At 46.0% G+C, this 26682-nt stretch overlaps 1 protein-coding gene across 1 annotated transcript in view; it reads left to right on the plus strand.

The window, feature by feature from the left end:
• KIAA1549L (KIAA1549 like) overlaps nt 1-26682 on the plus strand; it is a 133210-nt gene that overhangs the window by 32320 nt on the left and 74208 nt on the right. Inside the window, exons 9-12 of the mRNA XM_065882426.1 lie at nt 183-354; nt 10653-10816; nt 16763-16953; nt 23910-24037. Of these exons, the coding sequence (XP_065738498.1) occupies nt 183-354; nt 10653-10816; nt 16763-16953; nt 23910-24037 (655 nt within the window). The remainder of the gene's footprint in view (nt 1-182; nt 355-10652; nt 10817-16762; nt 16954-23909; nt 24038-26682) is intronic.

A 26682-nucleotide genomic window follows, 5' to 3' on the forward strand; every position in this document is an offset into this window, starting at 1 on the left:
TAGCAGGGTTTCTTGAGACGTTGGTGATAGGGAGGTATGACAAGGGTGATGTCTAAAATATACATCATGGGTCCACTTAGCCATGGAAGGCTTCGCAGTCGGGAGACAGCCTGCTGATTGCCCAGGTGATTGCAGAGTTGATGCAAGATGCCCTGTAAACATGGCCTGTCTTTTTCTGAAAGATGGTAAAGATGCAGCGGGTGCCAGGACCCAAGGACCCCGCGGAGCTGACTTACTACACCCTGTACAATGGGAAGCCTTTGCTGGGGACTGCAGCTGCCAAGATCCTGAGCACCATTGACTCCCAAAGGATGGCCTTGACCCTGCATCACGTTGTCCTTCTGCAAGCTGACCGTAAGGGGATAACCTTTCCATTCATTCATTTTTAAATTTTTAATAAATTTATTTATTTATTTTTGGCTGTGTTGGGTCTTCGTTGCTGCGTGCGGGCTTTCTCTAGTTGTGGCGTGTGGGGGCTACTCTTTGTTGCGGTGCGCGGGCTTCTCATGGTGGTGGCTTCTCTTGTTGTGGAGCACGGGCTGTAGGCGCGCGGGCTTCAGTGGTCGTGGCACATGGGCTCAGTAGTTGTGGCTTGCAGGCTCTAGAGTTCAGGCTGTGTTGTGGCACGTGGGCTTAGTTGCTCTGTGGCATGTAGGATCTTCCCGGACCAGGGCTTGAACCTGTGTCCCCTGCACTGGCAGGCAGATTCTTAACCACTGCGCCACCAGGGAAGTGCCATCATTCGTTATTTTTAATACCAGTAAATGTTTCCTGAATCACTTGGATGTTATTAGACCCAGAGCTAAACATACTTCTGTTCTAGAAGGTTCTCAAATCAACCAGTTGTTTCCTGTGTTGTTTGAAGCAATAGGTTTTGGGTCAGGGATATGTTTTGGCTACTAGGATGATGATAATACTGCTTTTCCCCAGGTCCTATCCTCTCTTCCTCCTCAGTATAATCTTGTGAACAGTTAGAAAAATCACCACAGCTGAGCTGGTATTTGTCTGCTGGGGAATTAAAGGTAATTTCATTCAATAAGCTTTGTAGAGTCCTGCATGAACTGTGTGTTCAGTGCTGGAGGACATATAGAAGTGGGCAAGTCCCAGTCACTGCCTTTAAGGAGCAGAGAAGGCGTTAATACAGATATAAAGGCATAGAATGCAGGAATGCTTTGAGGAGACAATGTGGTTGATACAGGGCTCAACCGAGGGACAGATTGCTCCGAAGGAGCATCCAGGAAGGATGAACAGAGAAAGGATAAGAAACATAACAGCTGCCTCTTTGAGGACCCTCCCCTGGCAGCTACTATGCTTGTTGCTTTACATAGATTTTCTCAATTTCTCTGGGGCAACTTTATTCAGCTCCAAATTACAGATGAGGAAACCTAGGCTCAGAAAAGTTAACTAACTTGCACATCACAGAACTAGGACTTGACTTGCCAAGATATGAATCTAGATCTGTTTGACTTCAAAAGTGTGTTCTTAACTGTATTGCATGCTACAGTTTCAGCAGAGGGAGAGGAGGATGTACTGTCTAGAAAGAGGGAGCAGCAGAAGCAATAGAAGGGAGGTGAAAAGTACCAAGGGTGCTTAAATAAAAGGAGTTCCAGTTGCCTGGAGTGCAGAAGCGTGAGGAGGAGGTGATGGGATTAGAAACGAGCATTGCTTAGGAGACTCAGGCGTTGGATGGCAGAGGAAGGAGATTGTACATGATGTGATTGGCTGTGGGGAGCTGTTGGACATTTCTGAGCAGGGCAGTAGTATCACTGGAAGTACCCATCATCTAGGGAGGTTAATCTGTCGGCAGTGTCCAGGATGAGAGGGGGCAGGACTAATGAGGCTCTCTGGTGGCCCAGGCACTGGGGCCCCAGAAGAGGGCTGTGAAGACAGCAAGGGGAGAGGGGGTTGATGAAGATGAGAGATTGTGTGGTAGAAATATTAGATTCGACGGCACACTGAGCGTACAGGGCCTGGAAGGTCATCTCCCGTTGATCTCCTAGTTGATGTCCGTGTTCCTCAGGAACCTGACGCCTGGCTCATGGTTTTCCTCTCCTCCTCGTCTCCTGCCTTCGTCCAGGGTAGGTGTGGCTTCCACAGGGATGGTCCAGCCCACATGTGGTTACGGCCCTCACTTCTGCTCTGCCAGCACATCCTCACAGACGCACCTTTGCCTGGAAATGATGGTCTCCCTCTACAATCTTGTCTTTGAAATGACTTTTTAACCAAGATTCTCTTCCTTTGCACCTCTCTCCTTCCCTCCCTGTGGGCTCTGTCCCATCTCTGGTCAGGTCAGCTACTAGCTTCATCAGTTTTACTGCATCTTCTTTAAGTGGGTTCCCCAGGGCTCCATTCTCAGCTCTTTCTCCGTCTCTCCAGGTAGAGAATGAATTGTAGAGGACTGGAGTGAAAACCATTGTAGGTGCCCAGGTGAGAGGGGAAGGTGTCCGAGGTGGAGACTCAGAGAAGTGGTTGGATTCGGGATATTTTTGGAGACAGAGCTGTTGGGGCAAGGTAATGGATTGTGTGTGTGGCAGGAGGAGGTGAGGGCTGGAGGACTCAAGGGTGACTCCCAGGTGTTTGCTTGAGCACTCTTTGTGGTGTCATTTGTTGAGATGCAGAGAGGAGAGGAGGAGGTTTAGTGGGGCTGCAGTGGCGGTGGGGGAGATGGAGTTGAAAGTTTGCTTTTGGACATGTGAGCTTACACATTCAGGGAGAGCTCAGGAGATAGGAACTCGGCAGTCATCCACACAGGTGACATTTAGAGCTAAGGGAGTAGGTAAGATTAACCAGATTTGCCTTGATTTAGAACTAAAGAGAAGAGGGTAAAAATCAGGCCCAGGGCATCCACATGAGGGAAGAACTGGAGCCAGCAAAGGACCCTGGGAAGGAGCATCTGGGGAAATGGAGGAGGTGGTGTCTAGAAATAAGTGAAGAAAGTGAATGTCCTGGGAGGGAGGGAGCTGCTGCGTCATCTTCTGTTCTGGAAGGATGGAGATGAAGTGAATTTGGTAAACTGAAGTTTGGTGGTGACCTTGGCAGGAGGGGTTTCCAGGAAGAGGTGGTGGAGACAGCTTGGCTGGAGTGGACCCAGGAGACGGTGGAGGTGGGGAAGCAGTGACAGCAAAGGGAGAAGATTAATGGGACAGTTGCTGGAGGGGCATATGGGAGATATTGGGGTACGTTTGAATATTATGGGTGACTAATAGCAAGGGAGAAATTGACAATGCAGAAGAGAGACGAACACTGCAGGGGTGAAGTCCATATGTGCTCGAGGGGGTGGCACGGGTGGAGGGTTCAGACTCAGTGAGGAGCAGGGATGGCTCAACCTTTTACACCAGGAAGGAAGGCAGAGTACAGGGGTGTGGGTGTCGGTCAGGGGGTACATTTGGTAACGGAAGCCTGAGGATGTTTCTGTGGTTGTTTCTGCTCTCTTGAGGCATAATGAAGTTGGCAGCTGAGGTTGAGATTGTGTGGGGGGCATTTGAGCAAGGGTGCAGTAGTACACACTGCATCAGCAAACTGATGAGAGAAGAACCGTAAGATTGGCAAGGCTCCCCTCCTCCTGGGTCCTCATTGCTATGTTCAGGCCATTTCTTCTATTCTTTCAAAATTCTAGATGCTTTGAACTGCCCCTTCCTCACTGTAGTCACCTCTAGAACCCAAGCTGGCCCCCATCATCCTGGTTCATCGTCTCTTCCTCTGCATCGCTTCTCCTGTCCCAACCCATCCTCTACTTTGAGGTCAGTTCCTTGACCTCCTCACATCTACTCTAGGCCTTGTGGTACTTGGGAAGGGGCAGAAATGGGAGAGCTGGCCTTATTTAGAGCAAGAGGTGAATGGAGTGTCAGGGGGAGAGGTAAGGAGACTTTGCTGATGGAGATGGATGGGAACAGTGTCTGAGAGCATGGGCAGGAGAGAGCAACACATCAAATTAGAAGGTGCATGGAGCCTTGTGGAAATGAGAGTCGAGAGGTCATCTAGGGGTGACCTTAGAGGTTTGACTCTGGCTCAGAGAGCCAGGATTCAAACTCTGTTCCGCCTGGCTCCGGAGCTGCTAACCCTCAACCTTACTTCTTTGTTTCCTTCAAATCCACCTGGCTCTCTCGGTTCCCTCCTAGAGTAACTCACAAACTGTTTCCTTTTCTCCATTTCATCATTATCTCCTCTTGGACTTTACAGGTGCTTCCCAAATGACTCAGCCTCAGCCTCTTTGCCACTAATGTACCATCCACACTGTAATTAGAGTCGTTATAATAAACACAGGTCCTGGTCTTACATCTACTCCATTTAAAAAATACTTGGTGGCTCTCTGCTGTTCATAGAATAAAATCCAATCTTCTTAAAGTGGGTCTTTGAAGCCTTTCACAACAGGTGCTCAGCAAATGTTCAGGGCCCTTGACAACCTGGTGTCCAGGCTTCTTTCCCAGCCGTACAGCTACTCTTCTCTCCTTCAGACCTAATGCTTCAGCCACATGGGAGGATTCATTCTTCACATTCCCTATGCCTCTGAAGCCTTCCCTGACCCCTGAAGCATGACCCCTCCCCGAAGTTTCCCTAGTTCCAGGGGCCTCCATTGCCCTTATCACACTGGGCAAATGAGTTGTTTTCTCGCTTTTCTCCCTCATGAGCTCTTTAAAAGCAGGTACCACATCTCATTCCTTTTTGAATATCCAGCCCCAGCTACTGCCTGGCTCGATCCTTGTGAAGGCAAAGAACCCACTTTTGCTAAATGCCTCTGCCAGGCACTGAGGGAGGCCCGTGGTTGGAAGACACCATAGCAGAGCAGTTGAGAGCAGAGCCTTTGTAATAAGACCGAAGACAAATGAATGACCCTCTGACCTACATTTTCCTCATACGTAAAATGGTGATATCAAAAACACTGACCTGGTAGAGCTACTGGGGGGATTAAATAAGATAATTATTGCATGTAGAGGGTTTAGTACCATTTACTACGTGTCTATTAGGCATGTAGTAAATGGTAGCTGAGTGTCTCATTTATCCATAAGGTAGAAGGACTCAAGGAGAGGCAATGAAGAGGGAAGGGAGATTTGAAGATTAAGAGCCTGTATAATTCAGAGAATAGGGTGCTTTTAATAAAATTAGAGAGGGGGTTAGAGTGGAGAAGTACTTTCAGGAGGGAGAAGGTGATTTACTCAGTTTGGACCATGTGGAGTCTAAGTGATGAGCTATTAAGGGGTGTCATGGGGGTGTTGAGGGCTGAGGTTAGGAAAGTTGTTGGAAATCCAAGCCTGGATCCCAGGAGAGAGGCCTAAGTTAACACTGTGGATTTTGAGAATGTTGTAGATACAGGGTAGAATTTAAATCCTGGAGAAAATTCGAGTCCTGGAGGGAGTATAGCTAGATGACAGACCCTGGGAAATGCCTCCATCCCAGGATCAGATGAGGAGGGCACTAAGGCCAGTGAAGAAGAGGAGAAACAGAGAGGTTTTAAATCTCATTTTCTCCTAAGAGCTTTGAAATCAGCCTGAGATGTGAATCTGAGGTCAGCACTTTGAATAGAGAGTCATGGTGTTGAACAGACACCTTGTCCCTCTGAAGGTAGGGTGTAGCGTTCTGTGTGTTCCAGTGTCTTCTAAATCGCTAGGTCTAGGGCCGATGTGCAGTGCCCTACAGTGGAATATATGATGCCCACTCTACCCATGTCATCTCTGGGTAATGGGGCAGCAATGACTTCTAAAGAAGCAACTGCATTCCCGATGGAGGTTTTCATCTACTCTCTTTGCAGGATCTGGAGTGAGAGGCCCCTCAGAGAGGTTATCCAGCTGATGGAGTAGGGAAAATTCTCCCCATGCAGAAGCAGTCCAGGGCGGGAATTGGTTTACCTTACACGGCCATCAGAAATTTATCTCAAAAAAAATATCACTTAAAGAAAGCCATAGACTGACCCTTTGGTGAAGGGAACTCTCATTCATTCCTTCAACAAATATTTTTTGAGCACCTGTTACGTGTCTGGCACTGTTCTAGGCACTGGGGATACAGCCGTGAGTAAAGCAGGCAAAAACCTCTGCCCTCATGGACCTTACATTCCTGAGCGGGCAGGTTAAACAGACAAAATAACTGAATAATATGTTAGATGCTAATAAGTGCCATGGAGAAAAATTAAGCACAGAAGGGGCTAGGGGATGCCGAGGAGATAATGGCTGTGATTTTAAATTGTTGGGGTGTCGAGAAGAGGATATTGAGGAAGTAACCTTTGAGTGACCACCTGAGGATACCTGGGACAAGATTCCAGGCAGGGGGGGAGGGTTTGAGAGCCAGCGAGGAGGTCCCGATGAAGGAGAGCCCCAGCGATGAGGTCCGAGGTGCAGACTAGGGGCCACGATCGGTGGAGCCCCATGGGCTGCACCCAGGTGGGGTGAGAGCCACGGGAGTGTGTGGGCAGGGGCAGGATGGGCCTGGGCTCTCACCAACTGCTGGACCCTCCCCTGTGTCCACTCACAGCAGTCATGAACTCTGATGTTTTGACAGCCACAGAAACGAGCTGGGAGCTTTTTCGAATGGATTCCTTCTCCTTTCAACATTTACTCCACATGAGAATAATTATTCTGAGTTTAGGTTATGTGGACCCTTTGACTTCATTCCCTCTGACAGATACTTTGTGTGTGTGTGTGTGCATGCACACGTGCACAAACTTCCATTCACGTGTGATAACTCAGAACTGACTTAAATTGTATATTTCAGAGAAATGAATTTTTTGGTAAAAAAAAAAATATCTAACCTCCCCGGGGCTCAGTTTCTTCATCTGAAAAATGGGTATAAGAATCTTGACAAAGAGTGTATCCCAATGCCTAACGCACGGTAGAAGCTCAAGAATGTGTTGTCTCATTTTCCTATCCTTCCTCTGACATTCTTGTAAGTTAAATAACCATTTGTTCGTTTTCACCTCTGTACATGACTTTGTAGTTTTAGTATGCCAATGAATATGCTGGGTTTGGATGACTTCAGCTGACCTAACTTTACTATCGCTTTGACTGTTCAATGAATTTATTAATGTACATAGCATAAATTTGTTCTCTCCCCATTTAAATAGAGGTGAAAGGATTTTCCATACTGCATCAAGAAGGCACACCTCCATCAAAACAATAAAGCTGAGTAAAAGCAGAACACATGTAAATATTTCATTCTTGCTCACGAAAAAACTTATATACATATATAACTATATTTAGGAGATCATGTTCTGATCCACTATACATTTTTCTCCATCAGGATAGAACAACAGAGCCGAAAAGAGGCATACTGAGATTTTTCACAGAAGCACGGAGCTTTAAAAAATGTTAATGGCCTAAAACTCACATATAAATACTGAATTACTAAAAGCAGCAGCAATTACGTGTTTAATGTCAACAGGAGCACATTATCAAATGAGCTGTTTTCGGAAGTTAATAATGTGATTAATCACTGACTGACAAAAACTGTGGAAAAGAAGTTCTTTTGTACTAATGGTACTCCCGAGGCAGTTGCTGCCTGACGAGAGGTGGATCTTGGCTAGTGAGGTGCCAGTTCAAGTCAGGGGCTGGTGGAAGTCAGAGAAAGATCAGCTGGCTCCTCAGGCAGGCCCTCACCATGTGGCACTTACTGGTGGGGCCTTTGTATTCCAGAGTCCAGTCCTCAGCTTTGTGGGTCTAGTAGCCCCCAGAATGAAGCAGGATCAGGAGGACCAAGTTACGCTAACCAAACTTATAAGAGATTGATACATAAACCAGATTGAAAGTATTTAGTTTAAAATATGGATTAGAACGACCAAGGAGAGGGGATTTCTTTAACTGGCTGTTACTCTATCCTTTGTGGAAATCTGTATGGGGAGCCAAATTGCAAAAGGAATAATGGTAGTTCAGTTACACATTCATTCAACTTTTAATTGAGCACCTACTATGTGCAAGGCACTGTTCTAGGCCCTGGGGAATGCAGCAAACAAGGGACAAAAAACCTCCCTGCTCTCTTAGGGTGTACCTTCTAATGGAGAGGCAGGGGGTGACAGATGGTGAGCAAATATATATGTATCATGGCAGATGGTGATACGTACTTTAGATCCTCACCACTCCAAGTGTGGCCTGGGAGCCTGCTGCATGGGTACCCCCGGGGATCTTATTAGGCATGTTACCGAGTCCAAGCTTGTACTGCTCACCGCACGACAGGCTGATAAATCGAGAGACGAGTTGTTGGGGCCAGGAATAGTGACTTTATTTGGAAAGCCAGTAGACTGAGAAGATGGTGGACTTGTGTCCCAAAGAACGTATTACAGGGGGACCCATCCCAACCCACAGAATCAGAATCCACATTTGAGCAAGATTCCCAGGTGATGGGCATGCACATTAAAGTTTGAGAAGCACTGATTTAGAGAAGAATTAAGTAGGAAGAGGGGGATGGAGAGTGCTAAGGGCAGGGATTGTTATTGATATTTTATAGAGAGTACAGGGAAGGCCTCACAGATATGGTAACACTTGTTCAGAGCCCTGATGGAGGGAGGGAGGGAGGGAGCCACGTGGATATGTAGGTGAAGAGCGTTCTAGGTAGTAGAAGAATAAGCTGGTGCAAAGGCCCTGAGGCAGGAGCATGTCCTGCATGTTTGAGGAACAGTAGGAGGGAGATAGGCTGGAGCAGAGTGAGTTGAAGGAAGAGTTGTGAGGGCAGAGAAGTAACTAGATGGTTGGTCGGGCAGATCACTTAAGGTCTTATAGAAATTATAAGGACCCTGGCTCTTACTCTTAGTGGGGTTGGAGCCTCTGGAGGGTTTGAGCAGAAGAATGTTGTGATCTGAATTTTTAAAGGATCACTCCAGCTTCTGTCTTGCAAATAGACTATAGGGGACAAGGGAGGAGCCCATTGCGGTAATTCAGGTGAGAGATGTTGGTAGCTTGGACTATAGCAATAGAAAGAAGTCATGTATTTTGAAGATGGAGATGACAAGGTTCGTTGCTCAGTAAGATACTGAGTGAGAGTGAAAGAGACAGGTCAACATTGACGGCAAAGTTATTGGTCTGAGCATCTGGAAGGAAGGAGTTGCCATCTGTTGGAGTGGAAAATATCACAAGAAGAACAGGTTTGGTTGGGGGGTGGGGGGATTGAGAGTTGGGCTCTGGATATATTAGAGACATTTCTTAAGTATCCAACTGGAGATTTGAGTTGATGGGTGGATACAGGAATCTGGAGTTCAGAGTAGTGGTCCTGGTTAGAGATATAAATGAGCAGCAACAGCACAGATGGTTTTTAAGCCTTGAGTCCATGAGATCATCCAGGGAGTGGGAGAGAAGAGAGCTTGTGTGGTATTAACAGTATCACCAAGCTCAAACAGCCAGCTGCAGCCATCTTGCCCACCAGATAGACCTGCCATCCGGCCAGGTTACCCATGTCTGCTGGTCGGGGTACCCTCCCCTGGCATGGATAAATCTTTGGTTCTCTTTTTCTAGATTTTCTGCAGACCCCACTCCCTTCCAATAGCTCTTTATTCCTATAAACAATTATTTTGGTTACTGTTTTCTTTACTCCTGTCCTTTTGATCGGACTGAGGTGTTTCCAAAGCTTCCCCACCTGGGATCGTGGGGGGAGGACTCATTCATCTCCTATCAAAGGCTTTTTCTTTTTCTCACATTTTCCTAACCCAGCTTACTAAAAAGTTGAAAGAATTGTTCAGTGAACACCCATGTTGCTACCACCTCGATTCCACAATTAGCATTTTACTAGATTTTAATAATCACATCTCTGTTCATCTATTTTTCCATTCATCTGTTAATCCATCATATTTTTTTGATGTATTTCAAAGTAAGTTGCAAACATCAGTAGACTTCAACCCAAAACACTTCAGTATGCATATCATTGCCTAGAGTTCAATATTCATCTGTGATGTTTTAGATAAAATCAACATACAGTGACATGAACAGCTCTTAACTATACCATTTGATGTTTTGACAAGTGTATACACCTGTGTGACCCAAACCCCTATCATGATGTAGAGCATGACCATGAACCTGTTGCCCTTTGCAAGTTAATTAATGCCAGCCCCACCCTCCTTGAGGCACCTCCTGTTCTAATAACACATTCTTCCTACTGACAGTCACTTTCATTACTCTGTTTCACTCTGGCTCTGAGAATAGCTGGATCGTTTTGATTAGACAAGGCATTTCCACGCCTCCCCAGCCAGCCATCGGGGGGCGGGGCAGATCCGTCCACTCAGGTATGTTTTATTCGTTGTTCACTCAGCGGGTGACTTAGCTGCAATATTTAGAGTCATCTCTCCGTGGCCTTTGCCGCCTGACTGCCCCAGTGTACTAATCCTCGGGTTGCTTCTCTCTTCTTCTCTTTTGACTCACGGACATTACCAGTGGGGAAACTTGATACCAATCCATCTTCCTCTTCCTCCTCTTAATCACAGTGAAGGCTCACATTTCTTGAGCACCTACTAGGGGCCACACCAAAGCACCACATGTACCTTGCCTCTCTGATGCCTTGCAACGTGATAGCCCCATTTTACAGATGAGGACACTGAGGCTCAGAGACTTTGAGTAGCTTGCCAAGGCAAGAGCCTTTCTGAGCCCAAACCATCTCACGACCTGGGACTGGAGGGCATTTATCTCCTGCTTGCTTTCCCCTTCCCCGAGCTCCTTGTCATGTGCTTCCCTCACTCTTCCCTGCAGCCGTGGTGAAGAACCCGCCCAACAACCTGTGGATCATCGCCGCGGTGCTGGCGCCCATTGCCGTGGTCACGGTCATCATTATCATCATCACCGCCGTGCTCTGCCGGAAGAACAAGAACGACTTCAAGCCAGACACCATGATGAACCTGCCCCAGAGAGCAAAGGTACGAGACGGAAGCTGTGAGGAGAGGAGCAGGAGCTCTGGCCCCTTGGGGCTCCACCTGTCTTTTCTCTCATGGCTCTTGAGGTCTCTTTGCAAGTACCTTCAGAAGCATCCTCATGAGTCCTCATGTTGAAGGAGACCCTTTATTTACTTCTTTGAATGTTTTAAAAATTGTGGTAAAATATACATAACATAAAATTTACCATCTTAGTCACTTACAAGTGTACAGTCCAGTATTCTTTAGAATATTTGCATTCTCGTGCCACCTTTATTTTTATGAGGACACGATAGCTAATGCTCATCTAACGCTCACCCTTTGCCTTAAATGCTTCTCAGGGCTTTGCATATACCAGCAACCCCTAATCTTGCCAGCAACCCTTTGAGGAAGAACATTATTTTACAGATGAGGAAACAGAGGCACAGAAAACGAGTTGCTAGCTAGACCTGAAAGGGGCCTCAGAGGTCATCTGATCTGACACCTTCCCTTTTACAGAGAAGTGACTTCTACACAGTGGCACAGTTAGTAAGTAGCAGAACTGTTAGTAGAACCAGGTCTCTTGGATCCTAACTCAGTGCCCTTTGGGGCACATCAGACCCTCAAAATTTTCCTTCTTCCGCTGGCCGGAGTGGCTGATCTTCAAAGGCTGCATGACGGGCGAGCTACAGATACTTGGCTGGGCAGCCATCAACCCCCAGTTCAGTGGCTCCCCTGAGGACCGGCCAGGAGCCCCGTCCACTTTCCGCAGCCTCCATAGGGCCGTACCACCCATCTCCAGTACTGGAAGGGGAATGAACTGAGGAAATTCCAAAGGCTAATTCTCCAGTCACATAGCTCCCTTCACAATAGTCCCCAAAAGGACTATAATAACCTGTAATACCCAGTGTTTAAATAATGCCTTACAATATCCTGGGCTATCCTAGGTCTGTCACCTTGTTTGCTCATCACAGTAGCCCTGTGAGGTAGGTTATAGTCAGGGCAGCATTTATGATTTTCATTTTACTGCAGAGAAACCCAAAGGAAAGAGAAACTGTGGGACTTACTCCACAGCAGTGGGGGAGGTACTCAGGCCCATATCTGAGTCTTTGGGCTGTGTCTACTGTATACCCCTTCCTGAGCTCTGAGATTTGGTGGGTAGAATCCTCTTCCAGCCCTGAACATCTGAGCTTCGTCTACCTGTGCAGGAATGAAGCAGCAAATGGAATTTCACATCCACTGGGATGCATGACGTAGTGATCGTCCTTGCTGGGAGTCAGGCATGTCTAGTTCTTCCTGGATGATCATACCTTGCTTCAGCAAAAGAAATCAAATGCATTTGTTTGTTAAGCCGAGTCACCTGTTGAGAAGCTGCGGCTTGCTGAGACACTGTCTAGTGAAGAGCCCAACCCCAATGAATGTCGTTTTGTGTCTGTTGACATAAAGCCACCCGCTGCGCGGACGCGGCATGATGTTGGTAATTACCCAAGCAGTGAAAAGTGAAACTATTCCAAGAAGGGGTATTTCGTTTCCAGCTTAGCTTGGTTATGATCTGAGCCTTGCAGACATAACAGTAATTACCAGAATCTAATTGCAGCTGAGTCCGGGAATGCAAAACATGCCATACTGAGGTGGTAACTGCCATCTTTGTGTGCTGGATGAAGCCAAAATTTTACTAATTTGCCGAGATGAGTGGGGCGGCACGTGATTTCAGCATATCTTCTGGCTGGAAAGCTGTCTGAGGCTGGAACAGATTCATGTGTGTGGGTTTTCATAGCCCCTTTTATGTCCCTTCCCGGTGCATTGTGCTTCAACAGATACCCGGCTGCTGTGGAAAATCAAGCAAATTTATGTTCCATGAGATGATTGAGTTCACTTGTGTGGGGTGATGGTGGTTGTTTTCTCTCTCAATGAGACTGGGCTACGCACTTGATTTCCAAAGCTCTTTGATCGCGGGAAACCAGCGGGGTGGAACTGCCTCTTTCTTACCGCAGTCCTGCCCGTTGCAACCCAGGGGCATTGCAGTGTTTGCAAGAGGAGAGAGCCGCCTGCATCACTTCTCACAACCGTTGTGTGTGAGCAGAATTCATTTAACGCCAAGGGACCAGGCGGGATGAAAAAGTTAGCTTTCGCCACCAATCCAGAGACCGGGAGGGTGGTCTCCAGGGACACCACTGTGCCTGTAAGGATGCGGGCTGCAGTGGCAGAGGACATGGCTGGGGATCCTTGCTGAGCCTCGCTAATGACTTAACATCCTAAGAGGAGGTGAGTGTGGCTGTCCCGGGAGCCAAGACCCAGCCGTGCACGCCCACACCCTTCTGCAGAGACAAGGTACCACAGATGTAACCCTATCACCATTGCTGTCATCCGGGCTTCGGCAGGTAGAAGGTTGAGAAAATGATCAGTGCAGGAGGAGGGCCAGGCGTCATGCCTTTGTCGCCTCCTTTCTTCCTAGTTCACTTTTCCCTCCTCTTTGTCACTGGATTCATAGCCTTTTCCCAGGTTTTCCCTTCAACTGAAGAGAACATGATCCCCTGGAACAGGCCACCTTAAGAGAAAGTTGTTAGGGCCATATCCAGGTGCAGAGCGAGCTTGGAGGGCCTGCACTGGTTGGCATGACCTTCTGCTTGGGATGGGTCTGCTTTAGTCACCCCCTAAAGATGCCCAGCTGTCTCCTGTTTCTCACGTATTATCTATATGACCATACTTAACCTCTTTGTGCCTCAATTTTCCCATCTGTGAAATGGGGGTGATAACAGTATTCACTTACAAGTTGTTGTGAGGATTAAGTGAGTTATGTGAATTACTTTGAGTGTACCTCGTACAGAATAAATATTATATATAAGTTCATGTTATTATTACACTTGCTTTCTTCTTAAAAGATCTGGGTAACATGTTTACCTTTGAAATTGTTGGAGATTATTTTGATTTGATAATTTTACAAGACTCATTAAAGCAACTGTAGATGTTTCATGATGTTGTATTAACGGTGTTAGGGGTCACTAGTGTGTGTCCCGTGGGCAGTTGGTTAATCTCAGGTGATTTTCAAGTTGGAGGCTGAAAGACCACTATCTTGTCAGTCAGAAGAGTAAGGTACTAGTCTTGAGTCTTTCACCACTTAGCTGTGTGATCTTGGCCAAGTCACTGAACCTCTCTGAGCTTTTGTTTTCTTACCTATAAAGTGAAGACTGTGCTGTTTGCCCTGCTTTCCCCATGTGGTTGTTGTGAGAATGAAATGAGGTGTCAGTGTTTTGCAGGCTGTAAGTACTGAACATGCACAGGGATTGTTATTATTAACCTGATAACAAGGGCCGCCTTTTAAGCTTGTCATTCCTTAATGTCTCCCTGCTCACCCACCGTCAACCCAGTCTCCTGAAGTATCTAGCGGGTAACTTCAGCCCAGTGTGAACGGTGAGAGGCCAAGTTCAGAGAGAGTGAGGATGAGGGGGGCAAGCCAGAGCTAGCTCGTCTTCCTCACTAGGTTCTTAGGTCATCTTAGCCGTCAGTGCAGACTCCCAGTACCTCACACACAGGCCAGGGGTCTCAACACAGGAGCCAGGCCAAGTGTGGTAGAAGATGCCCAACCAAGATGGCAGGCTGCAGAAGGAGAGGAGAGGCCGTGGGAAGAAGCATCAAGCAGTGGGTGGGTGTTCTGGCTCTGGGTCATATAGTACTGGGTTCAAATCCCGGCTCTACCATAGGCCAGCTGTGTGAGCCTGGGGAAGTTGCTGAACCTTTCAACCTCAGTTTCTTCATCTTTAAAATGGGGAACCATAACAATACCTACCTCCTTGAACTACAGTGAGGATGAAATGACATAATTTATGCAACATATTCGATACTGTACCAGTAATATCAAGTGAAGCTGAAACTGTGAGCTCCTTGAGGGTAGGGGGCCAGTTATTACTCACCTTTATGTTTCCAGCACCAAGCGCAGTCCCTGACACAAGCCAGTGCTCAATAACTAGAGTTGGAACAAAACTGAATAGGATAATGGGAGGATGGGGGTATGGCATAAAAGGGACCAACAGGAGATGAGGCTGGGCACGTGGGTTCAGACAGAATGTGAAGGGTCTTGAGTGCCTTGCCAAAGGGTTTGGGTGCCATGGAGTGTTTTTAATGAGGGAGTGATGATGACCTGACATGGTTCTAAGGGAGGTAACTTTGGAGGCTTGTCAAGGGTGGGCCTGGAAAGGAGCAGAATGGAAGTAGCAAGACCAGGGCAGGGTCAGTACAACAGTGGACCTGGAGAGAAAAGGTCAGCTTCCAGAAACATTTCAGTTGAATTCAATTGGTGATCAGTTGTTTGTAGGAGAAGCAGGCGAGTCAGTATTCTAGGAACATCAGCACATCATCTGAAGGCTCCTTAGTATTTCATGTACCACCATGGGAGGGGAGGGAAATGAACGAACACTATTTCAGAAGCACATTCCCAGATCTTAGCATAGAATTTTAGTGGTTACCACGTGGGTCAGAGTGTGTCTCAGAGAAGAGGGACCAGTGACCACACCTCCCAGAGTGAGTTAGCCAGGGAACTGTCCGTGGCTATACTACAGACAGCTTGAAAGCTTTGCTGGATTTAGCAAGAAAACTCCATCCTATTCTGAGACGCTATTTGATGGGTTGGGCCATGGTCTTAGACCATGAAATCTGGCTGGAGCCTTCCTGTTACAGTTCTTAGCTAAGTAACCTGCTGAAAGAGGAACTTCTGATCGTATCAAGTGCTGATAGAACCCAAACAATAGAGGTTAAGTTTCATCCCAAATTTTCTTAAGGAGAATCCACTGATGTCCATTTCACCTGGCCTATGATTTAGTAGGCAGGAAAGCAGTATTAACTAATATTGATTGAGCATTTGCTGTGTGTCAGGTACTTAGCTAAATGCTGGACTTGAATTTACTTATGTAATCTACACAGCCTCCTTTTGAGGGTAGTTAAATATCACGCTCACAGACATACACATTTGATCCTGCTTACGCTGTTATTCTCTCCATTTTACAGGTGAGGAAACGTGCAGAGAATTTCAGTAACTTGCCCAAGGTCACCCAGCTAATACATGTCAGAGCCAGGATTTGAATCCAGGCTGTCTGCTTTTGGAGCTGCTGATCTTAACCTCCCCATCGTCCTGCCTCACATCTGTGTTGTGCTGTTTTGGGGTGTCAAGGAGAATAGAGACACTCGCAGGAATTGTTTAAATATGCTTCTTGGTTTTTGCATTACCCCACTAATAAATGTCTGTTGGGTTTTGCTCACAGTTGCCCTATTCACTTGGGATTTCAGACATTGTACAACAAAAGCCTTGCTAATTTTTCAGTAATGAATTATAGGAGAGCCAGCCTGCTTAAGGGAGAGGTCTGGATTAAAGAGTGATTCCATAAATTCCATTTTATTATTAATAATTGTGCTGCCTCGCATGTGGTAGCACATTTCCTCCCTCTGTTTTCAGATCTGTGATCCCCTTTAATACTCAAGGGTGGTGGAGGTAAAGCAGATATGATTATCTTCATTTCTCAGATGAGACAGCTGAGGTTCAGAGTTCAGGTGACTTGGCAAGGCCACACACCTGCTATTAAACAGGATTTAAGGGATGACGAAATATTCCTAGGTAGGAGAAGATGCGGGACCTGTTTAATGTAGCAATTAAGAGCTTCTAATTAGCAGTATCCTGTGACTTAAAATAAGTGGTCTAAAATCCTTGAAAGCATTTGTTCTCACACACGTATTTGCATCTTGTTTATACTAGTCATTTTTCTGAGTCTTATCATCTATAGAGATTCTGTAGCTCGGTGGAATTAACACGGATTTTGATTTTGCAGAGACAGAAATTATGATGGAGATTTATGTTAACTCTTGTTCATCAGAAAGCTAAGTATGGTCCCAGCACATGCACTTTCCCACCTGTCTTCTCTTAAAGCTGCTGTGAGCGTCTTGCTTTGCCAGAAACGTGACTGCAAATCTGTTTCCTCTTTGCAGCCTGTGCAGGGCTTTGATTATGCCAAGCAGCACCTGGGCCAGCAAGGGGTGGACGAAGAGGTCATCCCCGTGACTCAGGAAACGGTGGTCCTCCCACTGCCCGTTAGAGATGCTCCTGCCTCTCAGGAAAGGGATGCCCCTCAGGATGGAAGTACTATCAAGACGGCCAAATCCATCGAAACCAGAAAGAGGTAGGCACGGGGCCAGCTTCTGCCTCTCTGTCAGCAAGAGAAATAATGGATGGGGAGAACAGCTGAAGCCCTCAAGTTAATTCCTCTGTTCTCTTTAAAAATTCCCCTTCGTGCTTGTTTTGAATATTTGAGAAGGAGACTAAGGGAGATGATAAGAATCACAATACCTGCTTCTCATGAGCCACTCGTAAGGTTTTAGATGCCTGATCAACCACAACGGAAGAGGTTTAGCTCTTATACTTCTTATAACAACTTTGGCACTGATGTCACACTTATATCTTTAATTTATCTCAAGAGCAGTGCCTTTGGTTCAGGATACTTGTATTTTATCTGGCAATTTCTCTATAGAGCTTATGATTTTAGTTCAAAAACCATTTATTGAGTTTTTACTATGAACAGAGCACTTTGACAGGCATTGGGAGGACTACAAAAAGGTTTAAGATTGATTCCTGACCCCGAGCATCTCCTGATGGAAAGACAGAAAGAAATTGCTGGAATACCGAACGTGATGGGCAGGTGCCCACATGGAGTCTGAACCAAGTCCTGGGGAAAAGAGAGGAGGAAGAATTTAATTCTGATGAGGGAAAACGTCGTGGAGGAGGTTATGTTGTAGCCAAGCCTTGAAGGGCAAGTGGGATGCCCGTAGGTGGGAAGAGATAAAGGCATCCAGGCTGGCAGAGCCAGGAGAGATACGGACATCCATGCTCACTTAATAATGAGTGTCTCTGGGGCTTAGAGCTCACAGTGCTTGGGTTATAGTGAAAGATTAAACCAGAAGATAGATGAAAACTGTGGAGGGTCTTAACTGCCAGCCTAAGGAGTTTGACCTTTATTCTCTAGGCATTGGTAAGGCACTGAAAGTTCTTCAGGGAGACAGCGATGTCCAGCCTGTATCTTAGAAAGGCTACTCCAGCGGCAATGTGGATGATAGATGGGAGAGGTTAGGCTAGAGGGCAGGAGCTTGTTAGGACTTTGCAATAGGCTCACAAAGAGGTAATGAACTCTGGCCAGCCCTGTTGTCTGACTAAACCAGCTCCCATTGCCAGCCTTGCCTGGGACCACAGTGGCGGCTGGAAAAGCTACATCCTCTCTCCCTCCTTCCCTCCCTTCACCTAACATATTTATCGATTGCTTGCTGTCTCCTAGGCACTAGGGATACTGCAGCAAACAAGACCAAGTTCCTACTCCCGTGGTGCTTACAATTTGGTAGGGAGAGATAGACAATAAACAAATAGAGAAATAGAAATATAGGAGGTTGGGCGGTGATGAGTACAAAGAAGAAAACCAAAGCATGATAAGGGAATGCAGAGTTGGAGAGGGGAACATGAGGCTATTTTAGCAGGAAGTTGGGGAAGGCCTCTCTGATAAAGTGACATTTGATGAAGACCTGATTGAAATGATGTGTGAGCCTTGAGGTTATCTTGCAGAAAAACTTGCCAAGCAGATGGAACGGTGTGTACAAAGCCCAGGGGAGGGAACTTCTTGACTTGCTTAAGGAAGAGCACGAAGGCCAAAGAGGCTGATATGAACGAGGGGGGACGTGGTAGCAGGTGGGCCAGAGGAGCTGCCTGAGGTTGAGCGTGTCAGGCTTTATAGACCAAAGTCAGGACTTGAGATTTTGTTGTGAATAAAGATCAGAGGTCATTGGAAGGTTTTGAGAGGAGCAGTGATGGGATGTGACTTGCAATTTTAAAGGTTCACTATGGCTGCCGTGTGGAAATAGACTGTAGAGAAGCAGAATAGAAGCAGAGAGACCCATTAGGAAGCTATTGCAAGAGTGGAAGAAGTGATTGGGTTCTAGAGATGTTTAGAAGGAAGGACTGACAAGATTTGCTGATAGATTGTTGTGGGGTATGGAAATAGAGAGGGATGAATTTGCCGTTTATTGTGCTGGGGAAGACTGGAGGAGAAGTTCGTAGGGGACGATCAAGAGTATGGATGTGGGTATGTTAAGTTTGAGATGCTCATGAGACATGCAAGTGGAGATGTTGAGAGCTCCGTTAACCACATGAGTCTGGAGTTCAGAGGAGAGGTCCAGAGTAGAAATATAAATGTAGGAGCTGTCAGCGTTTGGTTATAAAAAGCTCTGAGACTAGATGGGCACCTAGGAGAGTGTAGCTAGAGAAGAAATCAAAGAACTGACCCCTGGGACATTGCAATGATTAGAGGTCCAGATAATGAAGATGGATCAGCAAAAGAGTCTGAAAAGCATCAGTAAGAAAGGCACAAGGAGAGCGAAGCAAGAGTGGAATCTGAGAAGCCAAGAGAAGGGAGTCGTTGCAGGAGGAAGGAAGGATTGTTTGTATCAAATATATAAATTTTGCATTGGAGTCAAGCAGCAAGGCTCTGTGCTTTTCTCTAGGAGATATTGGTACTTAAGAAAGAGGTACAGAGAAACAGGGATGGATTTCAGCTTGTGTGGGAAAGAATGTTGAGGGCATGTGGGTTAATTATCTGTTGCCCTCTAACAAACCACTCTAAAGCTTATCAGCTTAAAACAACAACCATTTATTTAGCTCATGGTTTTTGGTGGGTCAGCAGTTCAGGCTGAGCTCCGCTGGGTTGTTCTTCTAGTCTGAACTAGGCTTGGCTGATCTCAGCTGGGCTCACTCATGCATCTTTAGTCAGGTGGAAGGCCTGCTGGGCTGGCTTGTTGATGACAGCCTTGTCCGGGGTGGCCAGATAACTGGGACCTCTTGACATGTGGTCTTGAACCCTCCAGCAGGCTAGCACTGACTTTCTCACAAGGTGGTTACAGGGTTCCAGGAGCAGTAAGAAAAGAAGCCCCAAACAAGATTCAAGTCTCTGCTTTTATCATGTTTGCTCCTGTCCTGTTGGCCAAAGCAAAACACATAGTCAAGTCCAGAGTCAGTGTGGGAGGGGACTACCCTAAGCTTGGTTACTGGGAGGTGTGAACAAATTGGGACCTTAACTGCAACAGTCCACCCCAGCATGAAGTTGAAACATACAGAGAAGCAATGGATGATTTATCTGAGTTGACTGGCAAGTAGTATTATCTATAGTAATTATTCTCATGATCTTTGCCAAGTACCACCATAAAGGCATGTTAACAGCTTATCACCTATTTAGAGGACACTGAAAAGAAATAAATAGAATTACTAAAATTAGAATATTAACATTATACTGCACTGCCAGGAAGAATAGAAACTTTTCCACCCATTCTAGTTGAGTGGTTTAAATTGTGCAAAGATTTCTTTTAAAAAAATTGTTTTAGAACAAGCTATTTTGTTTCTTGAATTTGCAAGGAGTCTACTCTTGCTAATCAAATTTAAATACTTAACCTCAGATTTTTATTAAGAAATACTAGCTTATGAAACAAATACAAGTAAAGAAAACAATGCCTACCCTATTGAATGATTTCTCCATTTGCTTCATAATTTTACCATAACGATATACTTTTATTAAAGACTGGCTATATCATTGCCATAGCTGTGGGAGAAACATCACCTCTGTTCAAGTTCAGTTGATCACAGGAATCTCTGATCATTTGGGAAGATTTTAGGATGCCACATCCAAGAGCAAGCCCATCACGCATCTATGTTTCTAGCTTCCTCAACTTGCCACTTCAGTTTCCTCATTTCCGCTAGAGCAGGACCGCATGACCCTTCAGAATGGGGCCGTTAGATGGTCCAAAAAGTTGTGCAGGTGAAAAATAGGGGAAGCCAGTGATCTGGTGGTCATTAAGATATCTTTTAAAAATTTGTTTTAAAACTGAAGGAAAAATGAAGATTCAGCCACTTGCAGACGACCAGATGATGTTTCAGTTCCTTTTCCTTATGTAGGCTTTTGGCGATGGCTATTTTGTTGTTCCATGACTGGGATTAATGAGCAAGGATAGAGAAGCAACAGCCATTCGCAATGGGTACTTCAGTGCAGTGATTGGTCATGATTGTTCAGCGGTTGATTAATCCCCACCCCCAAGATTGTTCTTCCAGGATCCATGTGCACCCATACTCAGAATGGGGACTATTGAGTTCAATAGACTTAAACTGCAACCTCTCAAGGGACACTTATTTCAAAGACATTTTTGTTACTGTCATGAGTGGACACACACACACACACACGCACATACGTAGATCTCACTCTCTGTTTTTGATCAGAAATTCTGAGTTGATGGGTCCATGTAAACATAAGTCTATAAGCTGATGCAAAGAATAAAGCCGAGCTGGGTTTTTTTTTTCCCCTCCAGAAATGTGTTCATTCATACCTTTCCTCGGAGCCAGAGTAATAGCCAGCAAATCGTTTCAGGATCAAATGAGGGAAAGGGTACGCAAACGCTACAAAAACCATTAAATATTTTGTGCACGTGAAGTAGGTTGCTAGGAGCCTTTCCTTCGGGACCTCAGTGAAAGCCTCGTTGTGCCAAGTTTGCCAGTTGGAAGAGTAGGGACCATTAACTGTGAGGTTCTGAAAACGATCCAAAGGTGTGTGTGTGTCTGCACACCCAGCACTCAGTGATCAAATAGTCAATGCCTCATTCATATTTTCCTGAACTACGTTCTTTGTATTGCTTTTATGGTGAAAGAGATTGTGGCCAAACAAACTGGGAAGTGCTGAATTAAACACAACAAGATGAGTCTCTTTCTGACAGGACTGATGAGAGCTTTTGATATGCTGATGTGCTGTAGGAATATCCAAAGAAGGAGTATAGTGATTGACATCTCCCAGACTCGTGCTTGTCTGTGCATCCTTGGCGGGGAGCATCTCCCGTGGCCCCGGCGGTGCTCTGTGGAACGCTCGTGGCTGACTCTGCCTTATCCCACGGTTGTGAGCGGGCACTTTCATTGTGCGTGGCTTTCAGGGTGCTAAAGTGCACAGAAGTGTACAGGACTGAGAATCCCAAATTCCCAGAGGATGAGAGGGGGATGGGAGGAGGAGGTAGAGGAGCATCCACCAGGTTACGCGGCTTCCACCTAAGAAGCTGCTTACTTACGGGTCAAGGGCTGCATTTTTTTTTGAATTTTATTTTATTTCTTTATACAGCAGGTTCTTATTAGTTGTCTATTTTATACATATTAGTGTATATATGTCAATCCCAATCTCCCAATTCATCCCACCACCGCCACCCCCCGCTTTCCCCCCTTGGTGTCCATACGTTTGTTCTCTACATCCGTGTCTCTATTTCTGCCCTGCAAACCGGTTCATCTGTATCATTTTTCTAGATTCCACATATATGCATTAATATACAATATTTGTTTTTCTCTTTCTGACTTACTTCACTCTGTATGACAGTCTCCGTCCACATCTCTACAAATGACCCAATTTCGTTCCTTTTTATGGCCGAGTAATATTCCATTGTATATATGTGCCACATCTTCTTTATCCATTCATCTGTCGATGGGCATTTAAGTTGTTTCCATGACCTGGCTATTGTAAATAGTGCTGCAATGAACACTAGGGTGCATGTGTCTTTTTGAATTATGGTTTTCTCTAGATATATGCCCAGTAGTGGGATTGCTGGATCATATGGTAATTCTAGTTTTAGTTTTTTAAGGAACCTCCATACTGTTCTCCATAGTGGCTGTATCAATTTACATTCCCACCAACAGTGCAAGAGGGTTCCGTTTTCTCCACACCCTCTCCAGCATTTGTTGTTTGTAGATTTTCTGATGATGCCCATTCTGACTGGTGTGAGGTGATCCCTCATTGTAGTTTTGATTTGCATTTCTCTAATAATTAGTGATGTTGAGCAGCTTTTCATGTGCCTCTTGGCCATCTGTGTGTCTTCTCTGGAGAAATGTCTATGTAGGTCTTCTGAAGGGCTGCATTTTATTCCAGTCAATTTTCCATTATAGGGGCCAGATGCCAGTAGGTGCTGAATTTGGACAACTGACATCAGAACAACAAGGGATTTGGTGAACCTCTGCATAGCTGCTTCCTGATTTTCTCCCACAGAGGAGAAGGCAGTGGGTCTTTAGCTCAGCCCACCCACAGGCTGATGTGATCCAAGGAGCATGAGCCTTAGCAGGGGTTCCCAAGAGCCCATTTTCCCACAGGTTCCAGAACACCAGTGAGTGGCCCCAATGGAAGGCGAGAAGGCCCTGTGGCTTGCCCTGTGTAAGGCCTGCCTCATCTGGGACATTGTAGGAGACAGAAAGGGAAGGGGCTCTGGCCTGTGGCGAAAGCTCCTACCCGCAGGGGGAGCCCTGGCTTCCAGGGCAGATTCGCCACTCCCAACTCTGTCCTGGACAAAACACCTGGCCTCCTGAAATTCCTCACTTGCTAACAAAGGTGACAGTCACCACGTCAGTGAGTTGTCATAAGGATGCATTAACAGTTTGGAAGCATTCAGCACAGTCCTTGGCACATGGTAGGGGCTCGTGGGGGGGAGCTTTTGGAGAACCTGGGTGGTGTCTTCATATCGCTATATACCTGTATACCTGACACAAATCCACAGACGAGGTGCACATAAAGCCTTTCCTGAATGAACGAATAGTTCGAATTGGTAGATTCAAATGTAAGTGGTTGCCAGTTAGCTTGAGTGACTTAATCTTTAGGAGTCAAGCTCTATTCTGTAAAGAGACCAGCCGAAGAGAACGATGTTTTACGCATGTCCCTCAAGATGCCATGTGAATCAGACACCCCGCAACACTATCCAAAGTGCCGCGTTTTAAAGAGAGGGCACACGCTTCCAAACGCCATCGCTGTCTTGTCCCTGGTCACTGGGGGTTCATGAAAAAGAGATGGGAATGGAGCGCTGCGCTCATTGAACTTCTCTGAGGAGCCCAGCACTGGTAAACACACTTCACAACAGCCAGGTCCTTAACCCATGCTGTGTGTTGGGTGTGTGATTTTCCTTTTCCTGTATCGTGTCTTCTCTGTGGATAAAACCGGAATGAAAGGCTGCAGACACACACTGTGCGAATAAAATAACCTTGAGAGGAGGCTGCTCTAGTTGAAACTTACCGTCTCCCTGTTGCTATGGTTACCTCCAGCAGGTCGCCCAGTGAGAATGGCTCTGTCATCAGCAACGAATCAGGGAAGCCCAGCTCGGGGAGGCGCTCACCCCAGAATGTAATGGCACAGCAGAAAGTGACAAAGGAGGAGGCATGGAAGAGAAATGGTGAGAAGCCTTCCCTGCCAAGCAGCATCCCCAAGCCCAGTGCACACGTGCACGCACAGACGTGCACAGGCTCGCACACCAGTGTGCTTCAAACCACCGCCCACTCTTCTCTCTACTGTGTCTCGGAAAGGTCCTACCTACCTCTTGAGGTAGTAGTGCCTTACGCCCTTGCCTGAATTACTCTGTTTCACTTTGTCTGCCCTCTGTGCTTATGGAATTGTGCAGGGCCTGAGAAAAACCCTATACAGATTGAGCTGATGTTTGCTTAGAGATTTTTCTCATTTGGGGGTGAATTGCCTTGGTTTGTAGCACCAGGTCCACGAGGGTGGCAGGTTTCTGAAAGGCTGCTTGTCTTGGGAGAGTCCCCTCATTTTCTTGCCCTGACTCGCTTGATAAGTTTCAGGGCTTCAGTCTGTGCCAGTGAGTCCAGATATTACAAATCCACCTCTCCCAGGAAAATCAAGACAGTAATAAATCTCTCATCATAAAAATCAGCCTGAGGTTGTCTTTATGCTCCAGGGAAACTTAACCGTTTAGTTTCTCCCTCATGCAGATCTTTTCACCACCTATAAAGGATTGGTGTTGGGGGTTATTTCCAAGTTGTCAGTGCTGCCTTAGTGTGCTGTGGCACCACCTGGAGATCTCACCTCTTAGACCTCATTGTGCAGCCTCCTTCCTCCTCATCCCACTTTTGTTCTGAGCCTCGTCTCCACTCGGTCCTTCTGTGTGTGATGCTGGCTTCCTAAAGTGCCGCTACTCAGATCAGGGAAAATTCCTTTTGGATATCAAAGGGTTGTAGGTGGAGTCCTACAGAAATGCTGGGCGAAAAGGCAAACCATCTGGCACTCTGGTTAGCTGTGCTTCCCTCGTACAGGAATCTGATGAAGTGTGGTTCAGGACTCTCCCTTGAAACTAGTGCCAGAATATTCTTTTGTTTTCGAACGTCACTGACTTCTTTCTTTTTTCTGACCGAAAAAGAAAGAATGGCACAATGCATTTGTCTTCTGCATGGAAAATGTGGTCCCTGTTCCCATTTCCAACCATTGTATAAAGCATTTCTTTAAACTGTCAAACTGATTTGATTCTTACATTTTTTCTTTTCCTGATCCCCCCCATGCCACACAGAGATTGTGCTTTCCACACCAGAATCAGGGTGTGACCTGTGGGGTTTTCCTGGAATATCACCCTACGCGGGACCACCAGAAATTCTGCCCGTCGGCAGTCTGCCAAGGCAGCTCACAGCGGGCCACAGGAGCTGTGGCTTATAAAGGGAGATGTGAACTTAGCCACTTTCTCCTCTTTCCTCCCAGAGTGAGATGCTAAGGAAGGTGGTCAGAGGGAGTGAGGCAACCCAGAGGCAATGCAGTGAAGCCATAGGGGAAGGTTGTTTTAACCAACTGCGGTGACTGCCATTGCCTCTAACCGAGATGCCCCCCCTACTCCCATCACACCCCTCCTTCCCTCCTTCCCTCCTTCCTTTATATTCTTCCAGGAAATGTATAAAGTCGAGTCAAATTCCATCCTCCCCCAGATACCCCATCACCCACCCCAGTCCTCAAATGGCCTTGAATAACTCAATGTGTGTCTCTCTCAGACTTTTTTACTATGCATATGACAACACACATGTATCTTCACATGTATCAACACATGTTTTTTGTTGTATTGCCTTATTTTACTTTGTGCAATGGGATCAATGTACACACTGTTCTGTGCCCTTTTTCTTGCTTAAAAATATGCAATATACAGACTCCTCTGTCAGTAAATACCCACTGACAAGATGATGCCTTTCCCTGTGCCCTGCATTTAATCTGTAGAAGAGGAGGGGGCGGGGTCAGTTTCAGACCCCATCACTCCCCACCCAGCTGGTGAGGCATTGACTTCCCTAAATGTTCCCACTGACCTTCCTGTTCTTGTTTTCCCACCCTCTCTACCTGCCTTCTCATTCTGTTTAGGTCACTTTGATTATTTAAATATCAGGTTCAGAAAGAACAACAGCCGGGTGCGTGAATAAAATGCAATTACTGTGCCAGGTTGAGGTCTTAACGTGTTTGTTTTATTAGAAAGCCATCCTTTCTCCAAGTTTACCGTGCTTCATTGCATTTTATTTTTGCCAGAGGTAAACCCACTGAATTTTCAGACTTGGTCACTTCTCTTTGCCCCAACGTTCTCGTTCAGTGAAGTTTCACTTTGAACATTTCAAATAGAAATAAGAGGACCAACTCATTTGATGTAAAATTTAACAGAATCTGAAGCACATCAGAATTCTAGACTGGACCTTCAGTGGAACCTACACTTGTCCTTTTTTTTTAATCACAGGGCCCCCCTTTATCACAATACTAGGTTAGAGTTCACCAAAAATATCAGTAGCATATTTTATTGGATTAGAAGATGAACAGAAGAAGAAGGGAAGGAAGGAGGGAGGGAGAGAAGGAAGAAAGGAAGGAAGGGAGGAAAGAAATAACGTTGAATGGAATTGTGGAAAAACTAAAAAGTGTAGTTCCATCACATTGTCAGCTTGCAAAAAGCACTTGATTGTGTGAATGTAGCCTCTGAGAATAGATTATTCTCTTGGTGCGGAATAATCAGAAGTTGTTTTTATGGCTTAGTATCCATTCTAGAGGTTAGGGTTACTGAGGTTAATTAAT

Source organism: Phocoena phocoena, chromosome 8 (assembly GCF_963924675.1).
Source record: "Phocoena phocoena chromosome 8, mPhoPho1.1, whole genome shotgun sequence".
Classification (NCBI taxonomy): domain Eukaryota; kingdom Metazoa; phylum Chordata; class Mammalia; order Artiodactyla; family Phocoenidae; genus Phocoena; species Phocoena phocoena.